Below are 24,264 nucleotides of genomic sequence, written 5' to 3' on the forward strand. Positions count from 1 at the left end.
GAGACAAGGCCCTTTGAGACAAGGCCCAGCATTGGGGGTAAAACCAAAAAAAAAAAAAGAAAGAAAGAAAGAAAAACAAGCAAATGGTACATGCTCAGTAAGAAACTAACAGAGGGCTGCTGGAAAGACAGTGGAAACTTCTTGAGAAATGGTGGTTTGTATTTGTAGAGCATTCTTAGCAAAAGCCTTGAGGTGTGAAAATGATTAAAGGCTGGAGGGTGGGACCCAGGGTGAAGGGTTGGGTTGACATGGAAGTCAGGCAGGATTATGTGGAGCCTGGTAGGCCAAGGTAGTCAATTTAATTGGATAAACATGTGCCAGTCTCTGGAACTAGAGCTTGGTCAATTACCTACTGAAATTACTGCTGCCCACTCCCACCTAACAAAGCATTCTGTGGTTTGAGTAGATGTTAGGAAGGGGAAAAAAGCCATGAAGAACGGAACGTTTGTGTTCTTCCCACCCAGCAGCCATTATGTCACTTTCTAAACGTATGGAAGGGCATCACTCCGTCGCTTAACCGAGGTCAGCTGCTTCCCATTGTTTAGGATAAAGTTAACACTTATGTCCAAGCACTTTACATGTATTAAGTCATTTTATCCTTAGAGTGGCTCTGTGGCTAGTGCGGTCATTATCCTTGTTTTGGAGGTGAGGAAGTGGAGGCAGTGAGAGGTCTTGATGTTGCTCAAGATCAGAGTGACAAAGTGACAGACGTAGGATTGAGACCGAGTAGGTTGGATCGGAGTCCATGCTCTCACTTAACCACTGCACTTTAAAGACTAAAACCCTTAAAATAGTCCTCCATGCTTTGGCACCTGTGTGTGCTCTAGTACCCCCACACTGGCTCCTGCAATCCTGTCTCCCCACCCTGCTGCACCCCAAGGGAATCAGGGAGCCCAGGAACCAGAGTCGAGTCTCAGGCCCTTACTTGCGCTCCGTCTCTCCGCCACCAGAGGGCGCCGCGGGTCGGCCGCCCCCTACACTAACGGCCCATTCCTCGAATAAGAGACGCGCAGAGGGCGCGGAGCCCATTGCAAAACCGCTGGGCGCCTGCGTCTCTGGGCTCAGGGGCACAGGCGAGGGCCTCCCGCTAAGACGTGCCGCAGCGCGAGGAGGAGACAAAAGTCACATCAAAGTCTGCGACGCTCAGTCCAGCTTTCAGCGCCGACTCGGCGCGCGATACATCAACCTTGCCGCTGGAGGAAGCGGAGCCCCGGCTCCGGCCCCGCCCCCAGATCACGTGACCAACAACCACGGCCTCGAGGCCGGAAGCGCTTCCAGGTCCGCGCGCGCGCGTTCTCGCGTTTCTAGGCGACGCTGAGGCTCCCCGAGTTCCGTCCTTGCCTTGCGCTCGCGCTCGTTCCCAGGGTTCCGGGCCCGGTTTGCTCGGCGGCGGCCGCGCGTGCGCTGCCCAGCCCGGTCCCCGCCCCCAGGCGCGCGAGATCCCGGGGCAACACAGCCATGTGCTCGTTAGCGTCGGGCTCTGCGGGTGGGTATCTTCGGCCCCTTAGCGCCGTGTTCGCCCGGCACGCAGGCCGCGGGGCGGGACAGAGACCCTCCCCTCCCGGATGCGGTGCGGGACGGTGGGGCCTGGCTGGGAGGGCGGGGGAGGCGCGGGCGAGGGCCGCGGGGAGCGGGGCGGAGGGTGGTGTCTCGCGCTGCTGTCGGTCCCGGGCACGGCTGATGGTTTGCATGTGCTAGGCGGCCGGCGCGCTGTGGAGGACGAGGACGACCTGCCAGAGCTGTCCGACAGCGGTGACGAGGCCGCCTGGGAGGACGAGGACGATGCTGAGCTCCCCCACGACAAGCAGCAGACCCCCTGCCTGTTCTGTGACAGGTTCGTCCTCCTCGGTGCCCGAGCCCCGTGGGTCCGTTCGTCTGAAGTCCAGCCCGAGCGGCCTGCCCGCGAATCCTTGAACCAGTGGTGTGGAGTGAGGGTTTGTTGACGAAAGGAGGAAGCACAGTGCTGTAGAGGGAGAGCCGTGAACTGGGAGCCCAGCTTATGCTAGCTTCTCTTCCACAGGCCTCAGTTTCCCCTAGTGTGAAATCCGAATCTGTGGTTCCCAAACCTAGTTGTGCGCCCTTGTCACCTGAGACTTTGAAAAGATGCTGAAGCCCGCGCCGCAGCCCTTCTAAATCAGGGGTGGGGCCTAGGAATCTTCTCTTTTCATAAAGGCATCTTCTGAGTAACAAGTTTGCCAGTCACTAAACCACATAATCCCTCAGGACCCTTCCAGCTTTCTCATTCTGTTTTTCATTAATGAGTACGGAGCTTCTCAGGTGTAATACTTCCATTGAGCCGTCTGAAGAATCACCTTTCTTAGGGAGGGGCTCCCCACCCATTGCAGGGAGAGGAATTGATGCCTTTTTCACTTAGGAAAAAGACTATGGTATCAGTGACTTGTTCAAGGTCACAAAGCTGTGGTTTGCCTTATCTCCAAATCCATGTTTTTTCCACATAAAATTCTGCCTCTTCATCTCAGTAAGCTTTAACTTTGGTCGACGCTCTGGACAAGTGGGCGTGAAAGAGGCCTGCTTGGCACTGGCCAGTGTTACCCGAATAAACATTTTTCCAGTTTCCCATAAATCTGGGCATGGTGCTGATTGGCGGTATATTGGTTCCTCTTGATTGTCATTGTTCTCACACGTAGCGCCCTTTGCGTAGGTACAGAATGTCTCCATATACTCCAGTTGGCATAAAATAATATTTATTGAGCATCAGGGATGTACTTCTTTGTAATAGGCCAAGTACAGCGAAGTAAACGTTTGTTGAAAACTAACTGCTGCAGAGGTGCCGAATGTACAGAGGTATGCGGCTCCTCCTCTGTGTGTTCCTACCTTAAGAATCCTTCGGTTTCGCAGGTCACATAATAAAGAGGTTTGGTCTTCACAATGTCTGTAACACAAGTACTTTCACAACACTACAAGATCACTTTGGGAAAATGCCACCTATAAAAATTACATTTTATGCTTTATTTCTAAAAGGAGTCTGAGCTGCCACAGTTCAAAGCCTCTGGAAGCAGCGTTGACACAGAGCAGAAAAGAATCTTCTGTAGGGAATTTTCATATCTTGAGAGAAACAATCTATCACAGGGAGTTCTCTTCCTTAAAAGCCTTTTGATAAATTCAGTGCTATTATTTGGCAAATAAATGAACCTTGACATTTAAAATGTAGTTAGTGTAGGGTGTAAAACGGGACTCAGAAGTACTAATTCCCTTTAGAAATGCTGGGTCCCTCTCATCTACAGGGATGTTTGTTTTTTTCTTAATTGGATATAAAATAGGAATCAGCAGAATGGGGGGGATACATATTTAACATGAAATCAATATTTAGACTTTTGAGAGGACTATTTCATAAAGAAGTTGTTTGATTTTTCAGGTTATTTACATCTGCTGAAGAAACGTTTTCACACTGTAAGTCTGAGCATCAATTTAATATTGATAACATGGTCCATAAACATGGTGAGTATTTTTTAGAATAAAGAGAATTTTAGTTGTGAAATTTAAGTTCAAACTTTATATTTTTCCAGATCTTTCCTTTCCTACACAAGCTCAATGTAGTGAAAAATATAACAACAGCCTATCTTACAAAGTTGTTTTGACAAGTAGCCTTTGAGGGAGGACTAATTATAAGTCATTCTTCTAGATAAGATTCGCTATATTTAAGATTATATTGACTTCACAACTAAAAAGGAAAAACAACCTTGGCATGTGATTGCATTTTTATCATATTAGAATTAGGGAGAGCAAGGATGGAGGTGGACTTTGGAAAAGGAAGTGGGTCATTGTGAAAAAAGACAACTTACCAGGTTGAAGCATAACATGAACTTCAGGGCATACAAGGTTGAGTTTGGCAAGAGTATAGAAAAAGGAGTGATGAAGTTAAGGTGATGAACAAAATATTTAGATGATTCTTTTGAAACTTGCATTTGAACATACTTCCCTTACAATTAAAGTCTGCTTCTTTAAATGGATGCCGAAGAGTTACACGATTCCACTAAAATTAACTGAATACAGAATTGTTTTTTTAGTCCCTATATTTGCTATCAACTAGAAAAGACATTAAATATGTGATAAATATGTTTATAAATCAAATTCAACCGCAACTGCTTTTGTTAAGACATGAATGACTTACTGGGTTTTTTAATGTGCATTTTTAAACTGAATTGGAATCATACTTTAAATATAATTTTGTAATTTTTTTTCACTTAACAAATAGAGGTTTTTGTATGCTGTTGTGCATATAAAACATTTTAAATGCTGTTGTTTCTTATGACAACATTTCTCACAACAACTAATTCCCAGTTGGTTAGATATCCTGTTGCTTTTCCTTTAAACAGTGCTTCATTTCTGGAAAGAGAACAAGCCTCATTGTTTTTTAATTTATATCATTTAACTTCATGTAAAAGCTAGTATACTTTGTATACTCCATGTCCGGGCAAAATTGTAATTTGGTAGGCACCCTAAATGTAGGGGATTTAGAGACTTGGCTCTAATATCAGCTGCCAAATACTTGGTAAAATCTACAACCGAATTTTCCTGATTTGTTTTGTTCTTACAAATGAGGATTTGAATGCTAAAAATTAATTTCCTGCTTTTTAAAAATGCAAGAAAAACATTAAAAACTGTTATCCATGTGGCTGTTTCTCAATTAAAATTTTCAGAAGTATTTAAGTCACTATTTCTAGTTCTTAATAAGAAATTCAAAATATTTTAAGTTATAGTTTAGAGGTTATTATTAACCAGAGAAGCTTCTATAGAATAGGTCAGTTAAACAAAACTCATATTAAAATAGGTGAATTTTCTTTTTTTTTCCCCATTAGGACTTGAATTTTATGGATACATTAAACTAATAAATTTTATTAGACTTAAGGTAAGTTGGTAGCTTAATTTACAATTTTGTTTGGAAACTAAAGAAATACCACAGTGACTATTGGTGCGTTAATTTTAGAAGAATACAAAGAACTGCTATATAATCATCATATTGGGGGAATCATGGACTTTAGGAGCTGGTACAACATACAGCACCAAGTAAATGAATACACACCATGTTTAGTAAAGTTATCATTTTTAACTGTGTCCAAGAGGTGAATTGATTTTATGTGAAAAAGTAATTCAGTGTCAGATAATACCCGTATTTCCTAAATCAGAAATAATTTCTAGTGTGATTTCAAGTACTGTGGTTGTCTTCTTGTTCTATTTTTAAATACTTAGTCCTTTTTTCTCTCCTATTCTAATGAATGTTTATGATGCTACTTCCCCCAAATCCAAACAATAAAAAAGTGCGAAAAACCCTATTGCTTAATCTAAGCAATCGTCCAATCAAGTTAATGAAATGACAGGTGAACATAGACTCCTTAAATAGAGATTTTATGTGAAGTAGACATGGTTCCTTTTTTGGGGGCTTAATTTTCTTATTTTTTCTGGGGCGGGGGTTTGTGATTATATACAATGAAAAGACATGCAATTAATTTTACGTCCAGAATCCTACAGTTGAGTATATGAATTCCATATACAACCCAGTGCCTTGGGAAAAAGAAGAGTATTTGAAGCCAGTATTAGAAGATGACCTATTACTTCAATTTGGTAAGATGAACATACTGGGTCTACTTTAACATAGGGTCATTTGTAATGGCAAATGGTGGTTAAGTTTTCTAAGGAAATATATCATCTCCTTAATTCTTTAAAGACCTTACTAGGTAGTTGGTTTCAATAGGAAAGTTAAGTTATTTAAGAACTGTTAATTACACTGACCGTTACTAGAGAGAAATTTAGAAATAGGAGTTTCTTTAAATACTGTGTACTAGATGTTCCGAAACATTGGGACGCTTGAGAAAATAATTTTTAGTTGTAGACTGATTTTTCTACTAAAATTGACTAAAATTTTTATTTAGTTAAATTAACTAAAATTAACTAAATTTTAAATTTAAATTAACCAAAATTTTTAAATCTACTGATTCAAAATAATTTTATTTTTTTATTTTTTCTGCTTCAAAGTAATTTTAAAGTAGATTTAATAATATTTGCTGCTTTTTGTCTGATATATTTAGATGAGATAATTGACTTTTTTTAAAGACATCTAATTTACTGAGATTTTGGTGTTGTTTTTCTTTTTTAAGATTTTATTTATTTATTTGACAGAGAGAGACACAGCGAGAGAAGGAACACAAGCAGGGGGAGTGGGAGAGGGAGAAGCAGGCTTACCGCCAAGCAGGGAGCCCAATGCGGGGCTCGATCCCAGGACCTTGGGATCATGACCCGAGCCGAAGGCAGACGCTTAACGACTGAGCCATCCAAGCGCCCCTGAGGTTTTGTTTTGATGCAGAACAGATTCCACGCAAATTTCCATGGGCTTACCTACATACACTAACTCTATAGCCTTCCTTGTGGCAGGGCCACTCTCATTTCTTGACTGTAGCTTTCTTACTTATTTATTCTGTGCATTTGCTCATTCCCTATTTTACTCTTTTTAAGATTTATTTATCTGAGAGAGAGCACGCAAGTGGGCGGAGAGGTAGAGGGAGATCATCTCAAGCAGACGTCCCCCTGAGTGTGGAGCTCATGGTGGGGCTTGATCCCAGGACCCATGAGATCATGACCTGAGCCAAAATCACAGGTCGGGCTCTTAACTGACTGAGCCACCCAGGCACCCCAACTCATTCCTTATTGAACAGGGATCTTGTGAAAATTCTGTTGGCTTCTTATAAATACTTTATTGTTATAACTTATCAAGGTTAATAATGTGTGCTTTTTTCCCCTTTATACTGTCTTTCATGTTTCTTGTGTCAGGTGAGGTAGAGGGTTTGCTCTCTTCAGGTCAGTGAGACCATTCTAAACAGACATGTACCTTCACATACAGAAGTCTGACAGTGTGGAGTGGAGCAGTACTCTGATTAGTGAGAACTGTGGAGAACTACTCATTTCCTTGAGAAGGACCATCATTAAGTTGTGTGGCAGTAAGGACCTTAATGTAGGATTCAGGAACTGTGTGACCCTGGACAGAGCTTTCTTTTATTAAGTTTTCATCTGAGATTCTTTCTGGCTCCAAAATGTGGTGAGTCCCAGGTTGATTCTTTCCTGTTTTTACAAATTCTCTCTAATTTCATTTCTCCCAAGAGTGATCAAAGTGATCTCTTTGATAAATGACAAAGTGCGCACTAAGTGCTCTCTATGACTTCCTAAATTCAAAATCATTTATTGGAACACTCACAGGATGAAAGTAGTATGTTAAATGCTTTAGAAACGTAAAGAAATGAATCTTTCCCTTAGGGAGCCCATAGTCTTAAGAGTGTTTTGTTTTTAAACGCCTGTCTTGTATTATGAGGTCAAATATGGTAAGTTTTGTGAGAAGTCGAAAAGGTAGTACTGTTCAGAAGAAGAAGAGGTTATTCAGATCAACAGATATTGAATGTTGTGTCCTGGTCACTGTGGGTACAGATTGGTATTGAATCTAATTCTTCAGCGATATATAAAGTTAATTTCTTTCAGTTGTAATTTGTAAAAAGGTGATAATGACACCTACCTTATAAAATTGTTGCAAAGATAATGCATATTAGCACAGCACCTGTCAGAGGGTAAGTGCTTAATAAAGAGAATTTATTGTTTAAATAAGGCCTACAGGAGTTTGGATGAAGAAGCCATGACTGCGATCTGGAACACTTAAAGAGGCCTAGTAAAAGAAGGAGAACTTGAACTGGGCCTGTCCTGGAGTGAACTGCCTGCATTCTCTCAAATAGTCTGTGCTCCTAGCCCTTGGTGGAGAGAGATGGAAGAGAAGGTCATCGCTCTCTTGGCTCCAAGCTTTATTACTGACCATTGCACCTCCACTGCCTTTCAGTAAATATTTATCGAGCGTCTGCTAAGTATTAGGCTTTGAGGATTTAAAGATGATTGAATTAATAAAGGAGATGACTAAGAAAATAGGCAATGCAAGTACAGTATAAAGGGGGACAAGTAACTTTACAAGGGAGAAACCTGGCAAACACTACCGTAGCCAGATAATCACATCAGTGATAAATCATGTTGCTATTATCAACTCTTTATATAATGTGATGAGAATGGCACTTTCCCTCTAGTCTTCCTCCCCAAACCAATAACCTCAGTCTAACATGAAAAATCATCAGACATACAAAGTAAGGGTCATTCTACAAACTACCTGACCAATACTCCTCAAAACTGTCAAGATCATCAAAAACAAGGAACATCTGGGCGCCTGGGTGGCTCAGTTGGTTAAGCGACTGCCTTCGGCTCAGGTCATGATCCTGGAGTCTCTGGATCGAGTCCCGCATCGGGCTCCCTGCTCGGCAGGGAGTCTGCTTCTCCCTCTGACCCTCCCCCCTCTCATGTGCTTGCTCTCTCTCATTCTCTCTCTCTCAATTAAATAAATAAAATCTTTAAAAAAAAAAAAAAACAAGGAACATCTGAGAAACTGTCATAGCTAAGAGAGGCTTAAGGAGACCTAACTGAATGAATTATAGTATCCTGGATAGGATCTTGGTACAAAAAGGGGGTATTAGGGAAAAACTAATGGATATGCACTTACTTTTTAACACAACAGTTTCACAGATAAGAATCTATTTTGAAGGTACCCCTCCAACATTCTGAAAATACATGTACACAAGTTTAGTCAGTATAGCATTGTAATTTCTAAATATTGACAACAATTTAAATGCTCATACATAGGAGAGTAGTTGAGTAAACTCTGGTATATCCACACCATCTGTTAAAAAAAAAAAAAAAAAACACCAAAGATCTCTGAACTGATGAGTGATATCCAAGACATACTGTTAAACAAGAAAAGGCAAAGCTCAAAGGAGTATCTGTGGTATGATATTCTCATCATGTAAGAAAGAAAGGGATTTGAGAAGATGCATGTGTCTGCTCATTTGTACAAAAGAAATACAGGAAGGATAAACTAGAAACTAAAGAGAGTAGTGACGTGTGGAGTTTAGTGGGACAGATATGGAGAGAAGGGCACAATGGGGTTGAGGTAACAGGGATAACGAGGGAGTGGTGTTTCTCTGAGGGTATCTTCTGTATAGCCCCGACTCTTAGGACTGTAGTGTTATTTCTCATAGCCTTCATGTAATAAAACAAAAAACAACAAAACAACCAGGATGTGTGAGGGTTATGGTGGTGCAAAATGGAATGTAAACACTAACAGATGAACTCAACTGTATTACAAAGGAATAATGTAACTGCTGAAGGGGGTGGCAAAGGAAAGAGCTGTTTGAGTAACTAAAATCTTGACTGGATATTGTGCTGAGGCTCCAGGTAAAAAGACTACGTAAGTGCTGTAATCTAGTCAGTAAAGGGGTTTCTCGCAGGGTATGTATGAATAGCAATTCTGGGACTCCGTATTGTCTATAATAGCATCGACAAGTAAGTAAATATATTATGGATAATAAGAGCTAGGTTTCTCGCTGTTGGAGAAGGAGGTTTCAGATAAGGAAGTACAGAAGGATGAAATGAGTCCTATGGTGATAGATTGGAATTGGAGGTATCAGTATAAATTCACAGTTTTTAATATACATACAGATAGATACAGAAATGTAGGTGTCTGTGCATGTGTGGGTTAGTATAGACACATGTATTTCCTAGCTCTGTTGAGAGAGCCTAGAAAAACCCCAGTAGCAATGAGTATGCCTTTTACCCAGATTTTAACACTATTGTCCAATAAAAGGAACCAAGGCTCTTTAGAGAAGTGCTTGATTCCATGAATGGTGCAGGATGATAAAAGATGAGTCTGGAACAGCTTGTGCCACAAAATAAGGAAGTACTTAAAAAGAAAAGATGGGGAGGGGGACCTTACACAAGAACACAGGAGCCAACCTGAAGGACTCTTCATGGCCAAAGCTGGAGTAGTTTGAGCAACAGAGAAAATGATAGTATTCGGTTTTAGCCCATAGGATAGAATAAATATCCATGGATCCATACTGACATAATCAACTAAATAAATAAACGGAGAAGGAGCAGCTCGAACTTAGAGTAAAATTTTCATTAATAAATATAGAAGGGAAGAGAGAAATAGAAAATCACCATTAGGCAAACACCATAGTAATAACTTGAAGAAAAGATCCACCAATGGAGGGACACCTGGGTGGCTCAGTCGTCAAGCGTCTGCCTTCAGCTCAGGTCATGGTCCCAGGGTCCTGGGAGCGAGCCCTGCATCGGGCTCCCTGCTCAGCTGGGAGCCTGCTTCTCCCTCTCCCACTCCCCCTGCTTGTGTTCCCTCTCTAGCTGTCTCTCTCTCTGTGTGTCAAATAAATAAATAAAATATTTTAAAAAAAAAGGATCCACCAATGGATGCTAAGATTAGTGGGCAAAAATTTAAGATGAAATAGGATTTGCATAGTTCAGAGTATCTCCCCAAGAAATTTAAATACAAAGGAGATGTTAACTTTTCCAGGAGACAATACCACAACTGAGTGATCAAGGTTAACATCACCATTAATAAGTCCTGTTGACACCTTGGTAAAATGCACTCAGGATATAACATCATTTTTCTGATGTTCTTGCCAAAAATGTATAACTTTATTCCAATAATGAAAAAACATCAGCCAAACCCAAGTTCACGGACTGACTACAAAATCAGTACTCTACAAAAGTGTCAGATACAGTTCTTAGGTGCAGTGTTCTAAAAATAGGTAGTTCAAAGTGCTGAATATTTTAGTTCCGATCTTTTATATGTTTCTGAATTTTTCTAATTCATCATTCATTGATAGGGGTGTATTTACATTTCTATGACTGAAGAATTGTCTGTTTTTGCCCTTTGATTCTATCAGTTTTTGCTTTTGTGAGGTTTCTACTCATTTATAATTGTTATGTCTTCTTGATAAATTGACTATCCTTTGTGGTAGTTCTCAGCTGCCAAAATGAAGTATCCAGGTGATTTGAACCTCCTGAGACAGAATGTAGATGTGGAAATTCATCTTCCTGAATATGGTTAGGACTTCTGATAAATTATAGTTATGGATCTTAATGTTGACTAAATCCTTTGTCCTTTTCAACATTTAATATATATGATTATCTACATTATTAGTGTTGAAAGTTTTTACTCTTTTATTGCAGCAAAAAGCAAACAGAACCTTGCTAAAACAAAGAAATCAATTCCTTTGTTCAGTTCTGATCTGTAATTTAAACTAACAAATTGGCTTATAAACAGTTTGAAGAAGTTTGAAAACAAGATACATAGAGTTGTAGTAAGAAGTAGAAAATCTGGTGTACCGTCCTTAACGTATTTTGTTGTTCTCATTAAATTTTGGTGAATTAAATAGTGAATGAATCTATAGTTTTTTTTAAAAGAGAGACTCGGTGTTCTGTCATGCTGATAGAGATTAGTGGCATACGTACTACTGCTTTCAGAAGTTGTTTGACTTAGGCTCTAGTCTCTAAGTTATAATATTCTCATGTATTTGTTAAGCTTAGTTCTTTTTTCTCAACTCAGTGTCACAACTAAAAGCTGAGTAAGAAAAAAAGCCATATTTCTCCCAGTACTGTACTGAAGAGAAAATATATCCACATTGTTTTTATTGCTTTAAGTTGATCTGAAAGTTAATTGGACTGGTTAATAGACACTGGGATTTTGACCACAGTCACTAACTCCATATATTAACGTCTGTTTGCAGAGTTATTAATTCTACAGTGGAAGTTAATGAGTTTATACATAGTGAAATTAAAGTTAAGTCAAGAACTTTTAATATTAGGAGTTAGGATATCAATAATATCAGCAATAAGACATCGGTGTATAGATTGTACTACCCTTTTACCTAGGATGAATAAGTTACTGAATGTGTAGAATTCTTTATGTACACACTGTCCTTAGTGAATATCTAAATGTAATACCTGTTATTCTATAGATAAAGACCCAGAGTCTGAGAAGAGACCTTGCATAGTGGCAAGAATATGAGCTAGGAGGGCAGGCATGGGTCTGTATCTTAAGTTTATTCATTCAATAGCCAAATGACTTTGGGCTACTCACTTAATTTCTCTGAAATTTATATTTCCCATGCCTTAAATTAGGGATAAATATTTAAATCTTAGGGTTTTTTTTTTTTAATATTTTATTTATTTGACAGAGAGAGACACAGCAAGAGAGGGAACACAAGCAGGCGGAGTGGGAGAGGGAGAAGCAGGCTTCCCGCGGAGCAGGGAGCCCGATGTGGGGCTCGATGTGGGGCTCGATCCCAGGACTCTGGGATCATGACCTGAGCCAAAGGCAGACACTTAACGACTGAGCCACCCAGGCGCCCCCGTCTTAGGTTTGTTTTGAGGAAGAAATGAGATGCAATGTTTGTACTTGAAAGAAACCTGGTGATCAATACATATTAGGGCTTTTTCCTTTCACTTTTTTGTTTCTTCCTGAGTTTGGTTCAGTATAATTAATGCTTTTATATATGGTTAATTTAGCCACCTAACGAAAAACTTAGACGGAGAGCATGCTCTTTAAATGTAAATGGAAGCAGTCTGGATATTAAAGATTTATTAGAAGTACTTTTACAAATATTTCTCAGTTGGCTGCATAATAGGCACTTAGTATATATTTATTGATAACATGTTTATATTTGCTTCATTGTCAGAAGGTGGCCTGATAATAATGTCCATTTATTTCTTTAGATGTGGAAGATCTTTATGAACCAGTGTCAGTGCCATTCTCATACCCCAATGGACTCAGTGAAAACACATCCGTTGTTGAGAAGTTGAAACATATGGAAGCCAGGGCACTGTCTGCTGAAGCCGCATTAGCTAGAGCGCGTGAGGATCTGCAAAGAATGAAGTAATTTATCAGTCTTAAAGAAAATTAGTTATTTAGATCCCAAAAGTAACACCACTAATAATAAGGTGGAATATGGTAAAACTTTTCATGTACTGGAAAGCACAATGTAGGTATTTAATTTTAAATTTATTTTAAGTTAATTAATGATATGCAACATTTTTATATGTTATATAGTTGATTAACATAAAATTTTGTGGTTTTACCTGTTCTCACATACTTCTTTTTAATTACTTTTGTACTAATGGTTATTGTTCTGGGAGTGTTGTCCTCTTGAGTGCTTTTGTTCTTTGCCTTCCTTTGAATTACTCTGTATCTAATAGATTTTTCCATTTACTTTTTTTCTACTAGGCTTTTAAAGGGGAGTAATTAATATTTTTTAGGGTTGGGGACAATACAGTGTTGAAATTTTTGTTTTTAAAGAATCAAAGTATAATTACATAGTATTTAGTTAGAAAACCAGATACATAGGATGGTTTTCTCCAGTGAGTAAATTAGCCTTCTTCTGGCTTACTACTTCACAGAATTTAATGTGCATATGAATCACCTGAGAATTTGTTAAACTGTACATTCTGATTCAGAGGTCTGAAATAGGGCCTGAGATTCTGCATTTCTACCAAGTATAGCTTCAGCTGTTGGATTTGTAAGTTGGTTGCCATTCCCTCAGTGCCCATTTGATGGTTTGCCAGAAGGTCCAGCAGGGAACATAGTATAGCTGATTGTGGTTCCCTTTCCCCATTTTGAGATTTTATGCTGGTTAATCTGGTAAACAACAACTCTGCTATCTGCCTCTTTGCATTTCTCCCCCATGTACACATTATAGATTCTTAATATGTTGTGATCAGAGAGGGAATTGAGCTTTAGAGCAGCAGTGGGTGGTGGTGTTGTATGTAAATAATTCTCAATTTGGGTCAACTTTTTGTCTGTATAACCCTTCCATGAAATACGGTTTCAAAGAATATTAATAGTGTTGAAATATACCACATTGATCATCTGCTAAAATAAGATTTTAGAACAATAGAAATAATAAAGTTGAATAAAGATAATGTGCTTTTGTTCAGTTGAAAGATACAAACAGCTATAATCTTCAGTTGGCAGTGTTTTCGTGGTTTGCAGAGGGAATGTTTACATATGGGTTTAAATATGCTGTTGCGTAAGGTCCAGCAGGGGGAGCTTTCAGTTCCTTAGGATAGAATGTTGTGTTGGAAGTCTCATCACACTGCATACCCCACTCCCTCCCCTTTCCTCTCCCTCAACCTCTAGCCTTTCCTCTTTTCATGGTCCAATAAACCTGTCTCAAGGGTGTATTTCAAATTGATTACAGACAATTTGCTCAGGATTTTGTGATGAACGCAGATGTCAGAACCTGCTCGTCATCTGCCATTGCAGACCTCCAGGAAGATGAGGATGGTGTTTATTTCAGCTCATACGGGCATTATGGGATACATGAAGAAATGCTGAAGGTTAGAAAAGAGCACAAATGCACCAAATCCATACTAAAGGAAAAACAGAATAAAACAAGTTCTTAATATATATGCTGGGAGAACTGGGGGTTTTTTGGTTTTTTTTAGAACTGCTTTTTAAATCTCTTTGGTGCTTAATAGCACATCTTGGGTTGAAAAGACTGGAGGAGCATCACAGCCACTGTAAATTCCATTTAAGATCATTATTAATCTTTATTATGAAATCTTTACTTTTGCTTGAAATAGAACATTGGAAAAAACTGGTGCTCTCTTAAGAGCAACTATTAAATAGGAACAAATAAATTATACGTTTGCCTTTTAATGTACAGAGGGGATGATTAATTTTAGTGTTTTAAATAGCAATACTGACTTCAGTTTGGGCAAATAATTTTTTGGTACAAAGTTTAATTATAAATAATTCTCACAACTGTCATGGCATAACTTTTTTACATTTGAAATCATTGATATGTAGAATTTCCTAAATTGGTCAAATCAGATTTTTAAATTTGGTTGGTTTTAATTTTTATAATGATAATGTCCATGTAAAATATAAGTAGATTTTTAGCTACAACTAGTAATTATACATTTGATTATGTTATTATAGATTGTAAAATAGTAAGATCTAATTTTTTAATTCGGTAAAACTAAAAATATCTATAGTTGAACAAGTGTTGGAATGTAAAAAATTTATTGAAAATGTTAGATGTTCATCTCTGGATTTTAGATGCCCCTACCTTTTCTTGAAAACCAACAAAAAATTCGTTCCTAAATCCTTCCTCACGAGATTATTTTATTTTGGAAAGCCCTGAGACTGTGTTCCTGTGACACAGATGCATTTAAAACAACTAGGGATATTTAATAACATGTATGTATTTTGTTGAGTCAGGTTAGCATTATCACAGAGTGGAGGTCTGCTGATTAATAGCAATTGTAATTACTTGGGGTGTTTTAAAGCAATGTCATGTTATTTCTCTACTAATGACATGTCACAGTTGGTTGTGCTTTTTCTTGTCACTTGGGTAATGGCATAGCATTATAAATAACAGTTATAAGTGATAAATTATTTTAAGTCCAGAGTGAGTTTGTTTAAAAGAAATTGACTTACTCTGTTTTCTTTGTTAAAATTAATTTTATTGTGTCTAGAATTTTTTTTTTTAAGGAGTTCACTTAAGCCCATGTTCGTCATTTTAAATCGCCCCATCAATTTAAATGCCATGAACCTTTAACACCTTTGGTATGGAAATAGTGTGGGTTTTCAGACAGATAAGGTTACTGAGACTCCAAGTAGATAGTACATAAAAGTATCCTAGGTACAATCATCAGGGGAATCCAGTTTGACTACTTATTTCCAAATGTCTGTTCTGGACATTTGTGGCTGTATATCCATAACTAGAACATCTTCACACCTTGATGGTATAACCCTAAGTCCTTTTGATGTACATATGAATTTAAGAAGTTCCAGCTTGAAGTTTCCAGTGCTAACCTTTCCCTTTTAGAGAATCATTTAAGAATCCCTTTTAATATAATTTTCCATGCCTCACTTCCTGTTAGCTGTTACACAATGTAATTACCTCTCCTTGGTGATGACTTGATTAAGTGTTCATAGGAAAAAAGGATATATTCCGTGCAAAAAGAACTATTTATCCAATTTATATTTTGCCAACTTATATACTGCGGGTGAGTAGGAAATGTTCCGTATATCAAGCTGTTTCGTATCAAAAACAGTTCTTAGCTCACATAATCTGTTTAAGGTTGTGCTACTACCAGAATCTCACTTGATCTTTATAAATAATTTAAAATTGAGAAACCATGAATAGGGTTTATTTTTATGCTTAGAATTGGGCTTGCTTTTTATAGGGAGAGAATTTGGATTTTTGGTTACTTAGTCTCATATTTCAATGACACTATTTTGGCATATGTTGTGATTATAATTATAAATAAAGGTACTTTGTGATCTTACTTTCTGGGGCTCAGATGAAGATAACATTTTTGAATTCTAGAGATACAGTTGATGGAAGGATGGATTACATGAACTTTCAGAATCCTTTGCCACTTTATCTTTCTGAAGAACAGTCATTGTTGACTAATGTTGTAAATCTGAGATGCATCACTCTCTTTTTTCCCAAGAAAAATATTGTTCATCCTGGTGAACATTTATCACAGATCATAGTACCATTACATAATTTTTCTTTACTACATTCTTCTCATTGTATCTCCAGCCAACTCATGCATTCCTTCCACCTTCATGAGCCTATCATTTAAAACATACTGGTATTTATATATGTAAAATTTGTAGTATATACTTTACTGTAGTCTCATTCTTCAATTTTTTTTTTTTAACATTTGTAGGAATAATTCCATGGCACTTTACTAGTCTTAAAAAATTATTTTGCTTCTTAGTATTAGAGCTCTGATTTTATTTTTCTTTTGTGTTTCTTAGTTCTAATAGGCTGGTGAAAAAGATAATTTTTAAGATTTCTATCTCCTTGTTTTGTATTGAAGTGTTAGTGTTTTCTTAGAATACATTTTTAGAAGTGGTTATGAGTGCTAGTCTTTATTTGCTTGCATTTTCATGTTTAGTGGTTTTTCTTTCAAAACTTCAGTTATTAAGTTGAAGCTCTGCTATGTCCAAGGCACTCTGTTTGGTATACTTTGGATTTTATTGCCCCAGAGTGAGCATGTGAATGAAAGCAGATGGATCTGTAGAAAGAGCCCAGATAAAGGACTGTAGTTGAGGGAGCAGTGGTGCATGGATTTAGGACAGGAGCAGTGGTGAGGCAGTGTGATTGGCGAGAGCTTTCCAAGTGACTGCCTCCTAGACTGATGTTCACCCAGCAGAAATCACTGGTTGTAATATGAGTATAAAAATGACAAGTGTATGGAATTGTATATATTTTTTTAAAAGACTTTTAAAATTGATTAGTTAATATGTGTAAATTTATTTAAACATTAGATTCTTTTAGTAAGTCTTAAAATAATTTCAGGGAAAGGTTTAATAAACCTTATTTAAAATTTTGTGTATAAAGCAATTAGAAATAATTCCATCAGAAAACATGGAATTAATTCTGCTATTCCCCATTTTTATATCCTGTAATTAAGTAAAACAACTTGGCTTTTAATTTAATACCTTTATGTGTTTTTTTGCCCTAAAATTGTTTTTTGAAGGGTATAGATTGCATAAATTTTGATATCATAGCATTTGCTGTAATATTTCTTTTTACCTAGTGTGAAACCCAAAACTGGAATTCCTAATCTATTTTTATCGTGCTCATTTTATTTTCTTGACAGCAGAGGCCCTTACTGCTTAATTTGCTGGCCGTATATGTCTCAACTGAAGTAATTTAAAAGGGAATCGGCTCTATTCTTGAACTAAAATAAATGTTTGCAATCGATGCCTGTCTCAGTCACAGGTCATGTGAGACTCCAGAGTGTAGAAGTCTCAAATGTGAGCTGCAGGGCTCAAATGATTTACCTTTGGGATTATAGGCTTTTAAGCATAATTTCTTACTACAGACATTTCTAGAAACAAAACAGGATTATAAATCAGATAGGTGCTGATCAGTGACTTTCTTAGAAAAACCATACTCCGTGTCGCTTCATTTTTATATGTAACTGTAGCTTTTACATTCACCTGTTTTGGTTATTTTTCTCCCTGTTTTAACATAGCATTTTAACATTTAACACAGTAGACTCCCTTTACTACAGGTTGTCAGGCTCTAGATTCCAGGCCCTATTTGAAGGAGCAAAACATCATGTTCAGCTTCTATTAGCTTTAATTATCAGTTGAAGTCTTGAAATGATAACGCGTGTCAAGACAAAAATGTGTACATCTTTAAGAATTTAGACCTTATCTGACTTTCAGTAATTTTCTTTGTGTGTTGTTGGCATTTCTATTTTTTCTTGTTTTTTTTTTTAGGACAAAAAAAATAAATTTAGCTTTCCAAGCAAACTAGCAATATGTGATAAAATAACAAATAACTTCCTAGAAATTTTTATATTTTCAGTCTATCTTATAAACAATGCTTTTCTCTCTCTACTCTAGGACAAAGTACGAACAGAAAGTTACCGAGATTTTATATACCAAAATCCACATATCTTCAAAGACAAGGTGAGTAGCATAGGCTATAGAATTGTACATTTCATGTGGATCTTGGGCAGTAGAAGTCCTCTCTTGGGGTCTCATTGTGCTAGCAGTTGATTTAGTGTACTCTGGCTTTATTTCATGGAAGACTTTTATGATGCTTCTCTGTGGTGCAGAATCCTGATAGCAGAAATGCTGATTGGTGCTGCCATTCAGTGTATAGATTTTTTAAATTGAAATTCATTAATTACAGTGACATGGTTTAGTTAAACTTTGCTTATCCAGATTATTTTGTTTAAACCATACTGTTGATTTACTGTGATTCCTATGAATTTCAAATGTATCAGATAAGCCCTGTACCAAAGCATACTTTTAGTGATTACTCTGGTGTGTGTTAACTAGTTAAAAATAATTTTAAGAAGTTATTATTAATAAGTAGGGTCAAATATTGTAAGGTAGAACTTAGGTTCTTTCTTTTAAGACCTCATTTACCCCTTCATGAGACACTTTGTATTTTACAGTTAGTCTTAATATCATTTCAGGGTATTTCAAAGATGAAATTTCACACTGTGTGTGTGTGTGTCTGTGTGTGTGTGTTTGATATTTGTGTCATTTTTCTTTCCTCCCTTATGAATTGTTTTCATTTTTTCTTCTTCACTTCCTCCTTCCCTCCCATTCTACGTTGGCATGTTTACCTAAAAGTTCAGATTTTCTGTTTGTTCTTTCTTACTGGAAATTAGTCCACTAATTTAGTCAAAGATATTATCATTTCTGCCACATATATACCTCTGGGAATTTTTCCCCACCCTTTCCAGTTCAAGAATATATATACTGACAACATACCAGGTTTTTATAATTCCCCTTTCACCTTCATTTTAAAAGATAGTTCTCCAAGGTTATTTCATAAGCTTTACATGATATTGCAGCAGTGACTAACAATCTTTATATTTTAAAAAATTTCTTTTCCTGATTTGTGTATTGTTTGGAATATAATACAGATTGGCTTTTCATTTTCCTTATCTGTTTCCCAAGAGCTGTGTTTCACTTGTGACTTAGCTGAGTTAGACAGTTGAAATTTATATGGTACTCTGATATCTTCGCCAAAGCATTACCTAACATGAAAGGTTTATGATAATATGTATTTCTTTGTATTTACTGATCCCCTGTTATAGACAAATAGGTGATTTCATTTTTAAAATCTTACTTTTTATCAGTTCTTTGTACATAGCTTTTTTGTGTGCTTTTTATATGTTTTACAGCAGAGACTAAGAATTTTTTTATGTTTGGTTTTTATAATTATACCCAAATGCTGGAACAATTTTTTTAATATGTCTAAAAAACCACTTTGTTTCCCAAGAAGCAAATATGTTACTATTAAAAATTTTGCTTTATATTTATCGTTGGAGTGTACCCAGATTTTTCTTTTATTTTTTCATTAATATGTTGTAGAGAAATTAAGTATGTACTGGCCTGGACATCATTAGTCCTGCCTGGCTTATCAGGAATGAGATATATAATAATTTTAGACAAGTGGGTGGATCTCTTTGGGCCTCATCTGTAAAATGAAATCATTTTAACCCCTTCTGGTTTGAAAATTTTATGATTATTTTAAATTGTAAAAGCAATGGTTTTGAGCCATCTTTTCATAATACTTTTTGATGCAAATACTATAAGAATTTGTTAAGTGAAAGTAAGTTAGAAGTATCTTTTCCAGTATGCTTCTGAATAGACTCTTGTCTTATATAAAAATATACTGAAAAGGCACAAATACTTATAATTAGAAGATTAATCATTGAGAAATTAAGTAATTCTGAATATTTCTATGTATATGGAATGCATCTTAGTGGATTCGTAGACATACACAGTCCTTTCTGCTTCTGGTTTTTAATTTGTAACGGTATTATAGAAATGTTACGTATATATGTTATGCATTTTCAGACAAAATACATGCCCATGGAAAATACATAATGTTTCAGTTATTTTGTGCTTTACTTCTCTTACTGAAGACATTAAATCTGCCGAAGTCAGAAAACAGCTTATAAATAATTTGGGAGTATTTTTCCTTAGCAGTTTCTCTAAAATGCTTTCATTTAAGTTAATCAGTGTGTAATTAGTTTTGCTTAGCATTTACGGCTTCTCAAAAATATACTGCAATGTAAAATATTATACCTATCAATTTTTAATTCCTTAAAAAACACTTTCAGGGTTTAATTTCTGTAATTAACAATATTAAATAATCTAGCACTTTCATATTTTTAAATGATTTGGGATACTTTATTATACTATGGCTACAGATTTAGAAAATTTACTACCATGTATTTAAGTAGCATTTGATAATTTATATATTGCTTTCAAACATGTTGTGTCGTTGTCACTGTATAGTATACCTATAACGAGGCAGGACAGGTATTTATCTCCTTTTGCACATGTAGATATTTGAGACCAAGAGGTTAATTGACTTGCCCTAAAACAGGCAACTAAACCAAAAACAAACACTTTCCTCCTAGTCTAGTGTCCTTAACCTTGTGCCACTGCACTTGAAACACGATTATGTTAAAATAGAATGAATAATTAGGGTGGGATGCATTCGTTGTATTTTAATTGACATTATTTTTCATATTTAGGTCATACGATTTTTGTGTGCCATGATAAAATATGTTCATAAAATTATCTTTTTTAAATGTATGAAATAACTTGTTTTCCTTTGTTTTATTGCCATTGTTTTTGTTTGCTTTTATCTCCATTTGGTAGACAAACTTTATATGATACTAGCTTCTATATCATATTATGTAGTACATAGTAGAGATTTATTTTTCAAAAAGATGCTTATAATGAAAAATGTGTTTCTTCCTTCCTTCTCTTCCTCCATCCCTCCCTTCTTGCCTACTTTCCTTTATTCCTCTCTTAGTATTGTTTGAATTCACAAACCTCCTGTGGAGGCCATATGGTTTCTCAGATTTAATTTAATTTGGGTGGCATTTAATCATGTTTTCACGCACTCATAATTAATTTCTATTTGTAGTCCATTGAAGAAATTCACAGTTAGGTGCCTTCACTATGCTTTTGATTATTATCTACAGTTAAATTGATTCACTTTTTTTCTTTTCCTTTTTTTTCCCTTAGAAAAAGGAATCAAATTCCTTCATTTTATAAAATAATGTTAGTTTATTCTGTCATCATTTTTACCTTCCTTTGATTCTATCAAGTTTTAAGTTTTAGTTTATTACCTAATTTTGAGTAGGTGTAATAAATAATTAATATATAATTAAAAATATTTTTAAAAATATAGCTTTAGAAGCAGATTGGCCTATGTTTGCATGTTAGCTTTACAAATTACCAGCTTTATGATCCTGGACCTGTTCCCTCCCCTCTCTGAAGCTCTCTCATTTGCAGAATGAGGATTAAGTAAGACTTTTTTTTTTTTTTTTAAGATTTTATTTATTTATTTGAGAGAGAGCACATGAGAGGGGGGAGGGTCAGAGGGAGAAGCAGACTCCCTGCTGAGCAGGGAGCCAGATGTGGGACTCGATCCCGGGACTCCAGGATCATGACCTGAGCCGAAGGCAGTCGCTTAACCAACTGAGCCACCCAGGCACCCCATAAGTAAGACTTTTATATACACACACACACACACACACATATGCATATGTATATAAATTATGTGTGTGTGTATTTAGGGTTACAAAAGAACACATACTTTAATTGGAGTATATGGTATATATCCCTCTGTACTTAGCTTTCTTCATTCAACAACTTTTCTTAGAGATGATTCCTTAATTAACATTCTTTTAATGGCTTATATGTCCGATGTAAGAATGTCCATAAGTTTTCATTTTTAATACTAGAAACAATTCATATAAAAATATAAAATATTTAAATTTGTTTTTAATATATGTGAGAGTACAATAATAAGTTAAATTCCTAGCAGTGGACTTCCTGGGTCAAAAAAGGTTATTTATACCTTGGATGGTGTTAGTGCTGCCAGCCTGTCTTTCCATAAACGGTGTGTGATTATTGATATTCCCAGTCACCATTGCCAAATACTGTAGTATCAAACTTCTAAATTCCACACTGACTTTTTATTTTTAATTTTTAAATTTTGCAAATATCTTATTTCAGTGTTAAGTTTCTGGGAATTTATCACTTATGATTGTGTTATATATTTTTCCACTTTTATTTTATGCCATATAATATTTCAAACTAATGTACTATAAGTGCATATGCTATCTATTATAGTATTTTCTTGCTGTTATGGTTAACACATTTTATTTGTAACTTAAGAAAATGATTTAATTTTGTTTACAATGTCGTATAGTTTCCACCTTAAAATCCTTAACTTTTTTGTATGTTAAAGTAGTTATGTTAAAATGTACTGACTCAACTCTGGACGGGGCACATGTACAGGAAATAGATTCTCCCTCTGAAAGCATATATAGGGCCTTGTCCTTCTTGGAAGGGCACAAGTTAGGAGACACAGAGTAGTAACCTTTTGACAACTTTATTTCTTCAACAAAAATCAGGTTGTTTAGATTTTCTCTCTTTTGGAGTCAGTTCTAGTAAATTATGTTTCCAAGATATAATGGAATGAAGCACTCCACTCGTAACAGTAAACAATACAGAGATAAAATGCATACGAACAAACTTAAATAATGTGCAGGGCTTATATGAAAAAACTTTTTTAAAAAATCTGAAGAACATGATACATGATTTAAACAGTTTGAAAGACTGTGTTCTTGAGTAGGAAAACTCAAATTATCCATTTTCCCTAAATTAACTTAGAATTTTAGCTCAATCCCCATAAAAATACCAAGACTTTTTTTAAAAAACCTAGACAAGTTTATTCTCTTGTTTTATGAAAAAATAAATATATAAAATTCTCCAGAAACACTGTGAAAAAAATTTTGCAGTGAGGGTGTACCAGCCTTACTAGATACTAAAACATTCTGTAAAGCTTCTGTAATTAGAATAATTACTGGCACATGATGATGTAAACTAATGGAGCAGAATAAAAATCCAAAATATATACAGAAATTTTCCTTAATGCTCAAGGTCCCTGTCTTAGTCCATTCAGGTTGCTGTAACAAAAATACCATGAACTTAGGGGCGCCTGAGTGGTTCCGTCGGTTAAGCGTCTGCCTTCAGCTTAGGTCATGATCCCGGGGTCCTGGGATTGAGCCCCTCATTGGGCTTCTTGCTCAGCAAGGGAGCCTGCTTCTCCTCTCCCTCTGCCCCTGCTCGTGTGTGCTCTCTCTCTCGCTCACTCTCTCTCTCAAATAAATAAATAAAATCTATAAAAAAAAAATACCATGAACTTAGTGGCTTATAAACAACAGAAATCTGTTTGTCACAGTTATAGAGGCTGGGAGGTCCAAGATCATGGCACTGGCTAATTCCGGCGAAGGCCTGCTTTGTGGTTCATAGAAATGCCTTCTTCCTCCAGAGAGGAATCTGTGTGGGGCCACTTTTAGAAGGGTACTAATTCCATTCATGAGGGCTTTGCCCTTATAACCTAATTACCTCCCCCAAACCCTCATTTCTAATACCATCACTTTTGGTTAGGATTTCAACCTACAAATTTTGGAGGGACACAAATACTCAGATCGTAACAGTCACATATCAAATTAGTAGGGGAAACACAGACTGTTTATAGCATGTTGGAACAGTTGATTAGCCATCTGAACAGAAGTACAGTTGAAACCATACCTCTTAGTATATACTATGATAAAAACAAACTTAATGAAACCATAAATGAACTAGAAGGAAATATATGAGGATGAAATAGGGAAGAAGATGGGGAGGGTCAGTCTAATTATGATCAAAATCCAGAAGGAAGCCATAGAAGACATGACTGATGAGATTTACTGTAAGTAAAGAATTTCTACGTTGCAAAAGTCACTGTAAGCTGAATCAAAAGACAAAAATGTATGCTGAGAGGAACATTCCAAGTTATA

The 24,264-nt window shown here is 36.6% G+C and overlaps 1 protein-coding gene across 3 annotated transcripts in view; it reads left to right on the forward strand.

The window, feature by feature from the left end:
- Nucleotides 1-1,320: 1,320 nt before the first annotated feature.
- The window catches only part of PRMT3 (protein arginine methyltransferase 3), a 138,846-nt gene continuing 115,902 nt past the window's right edge, over nucleotides 1,321-24,264 (forward strand). For 2 of the 3 annotated variants that reach the window (XM_035012449.1, XM_035012448.1), the window contains exons 1-8: nucleotides 1,321-1,486; nucleotides 1,699-1,834; nucleotides 3,377-3,459; nucleotides 4,821-4,870; nucleotides 5,481-5,583; nucleotides 12,613-12,772; nucleotides 14,094-14,232; nucleotides 18,275-18,340. In XM_035012449.1, coding sequence (XP_034868340.1) covers nucleotides 1,459-1,486; nucleotides 1,699-1,834; nucleotides 3,377-3,459; nucleotides 4,821-4,870; nucleotides 5,481-5,583; nucleotides 12,613-12,772; nucleotides 14,094-14,232; nucleotides 18,275-18,340 — 765 coding nt within the window. In that variant the 5' untranslated portion in view covers nucleotides 1,321-1,458. The remainder of the gene's footprint in view (nucleotides 1,487-1,698; nucleotides 1,835-3,376; nucleotides 3,460-4,820; nucleotides 4,871-5,480; nucleotides 5,584-12,612; nucleotides 12,773-14,093; nucleotides 14,233-18,274; nucleotides 18,341-24,264) is intronic. The other variant, XM_035012450.1, reaches the window with a different exon arrangement.

The sequence above is a fragment of the Mirounga leonina genome, unplaced genomic scaffold (genome assembly GCF_011800145.1).
Source record: "Mirounga leonina isolate KUSES-001 unplaced genomic scaffold, KU_Mleo_1.0 Mir_166, whole genome shotgun sequence".
Classification (NCBI taxonomy): Eukaryota; Metazoa; Chordata; class Mammalia; order Carnivora; family Phocidae; genus Mirounga; species Mirounga leonina.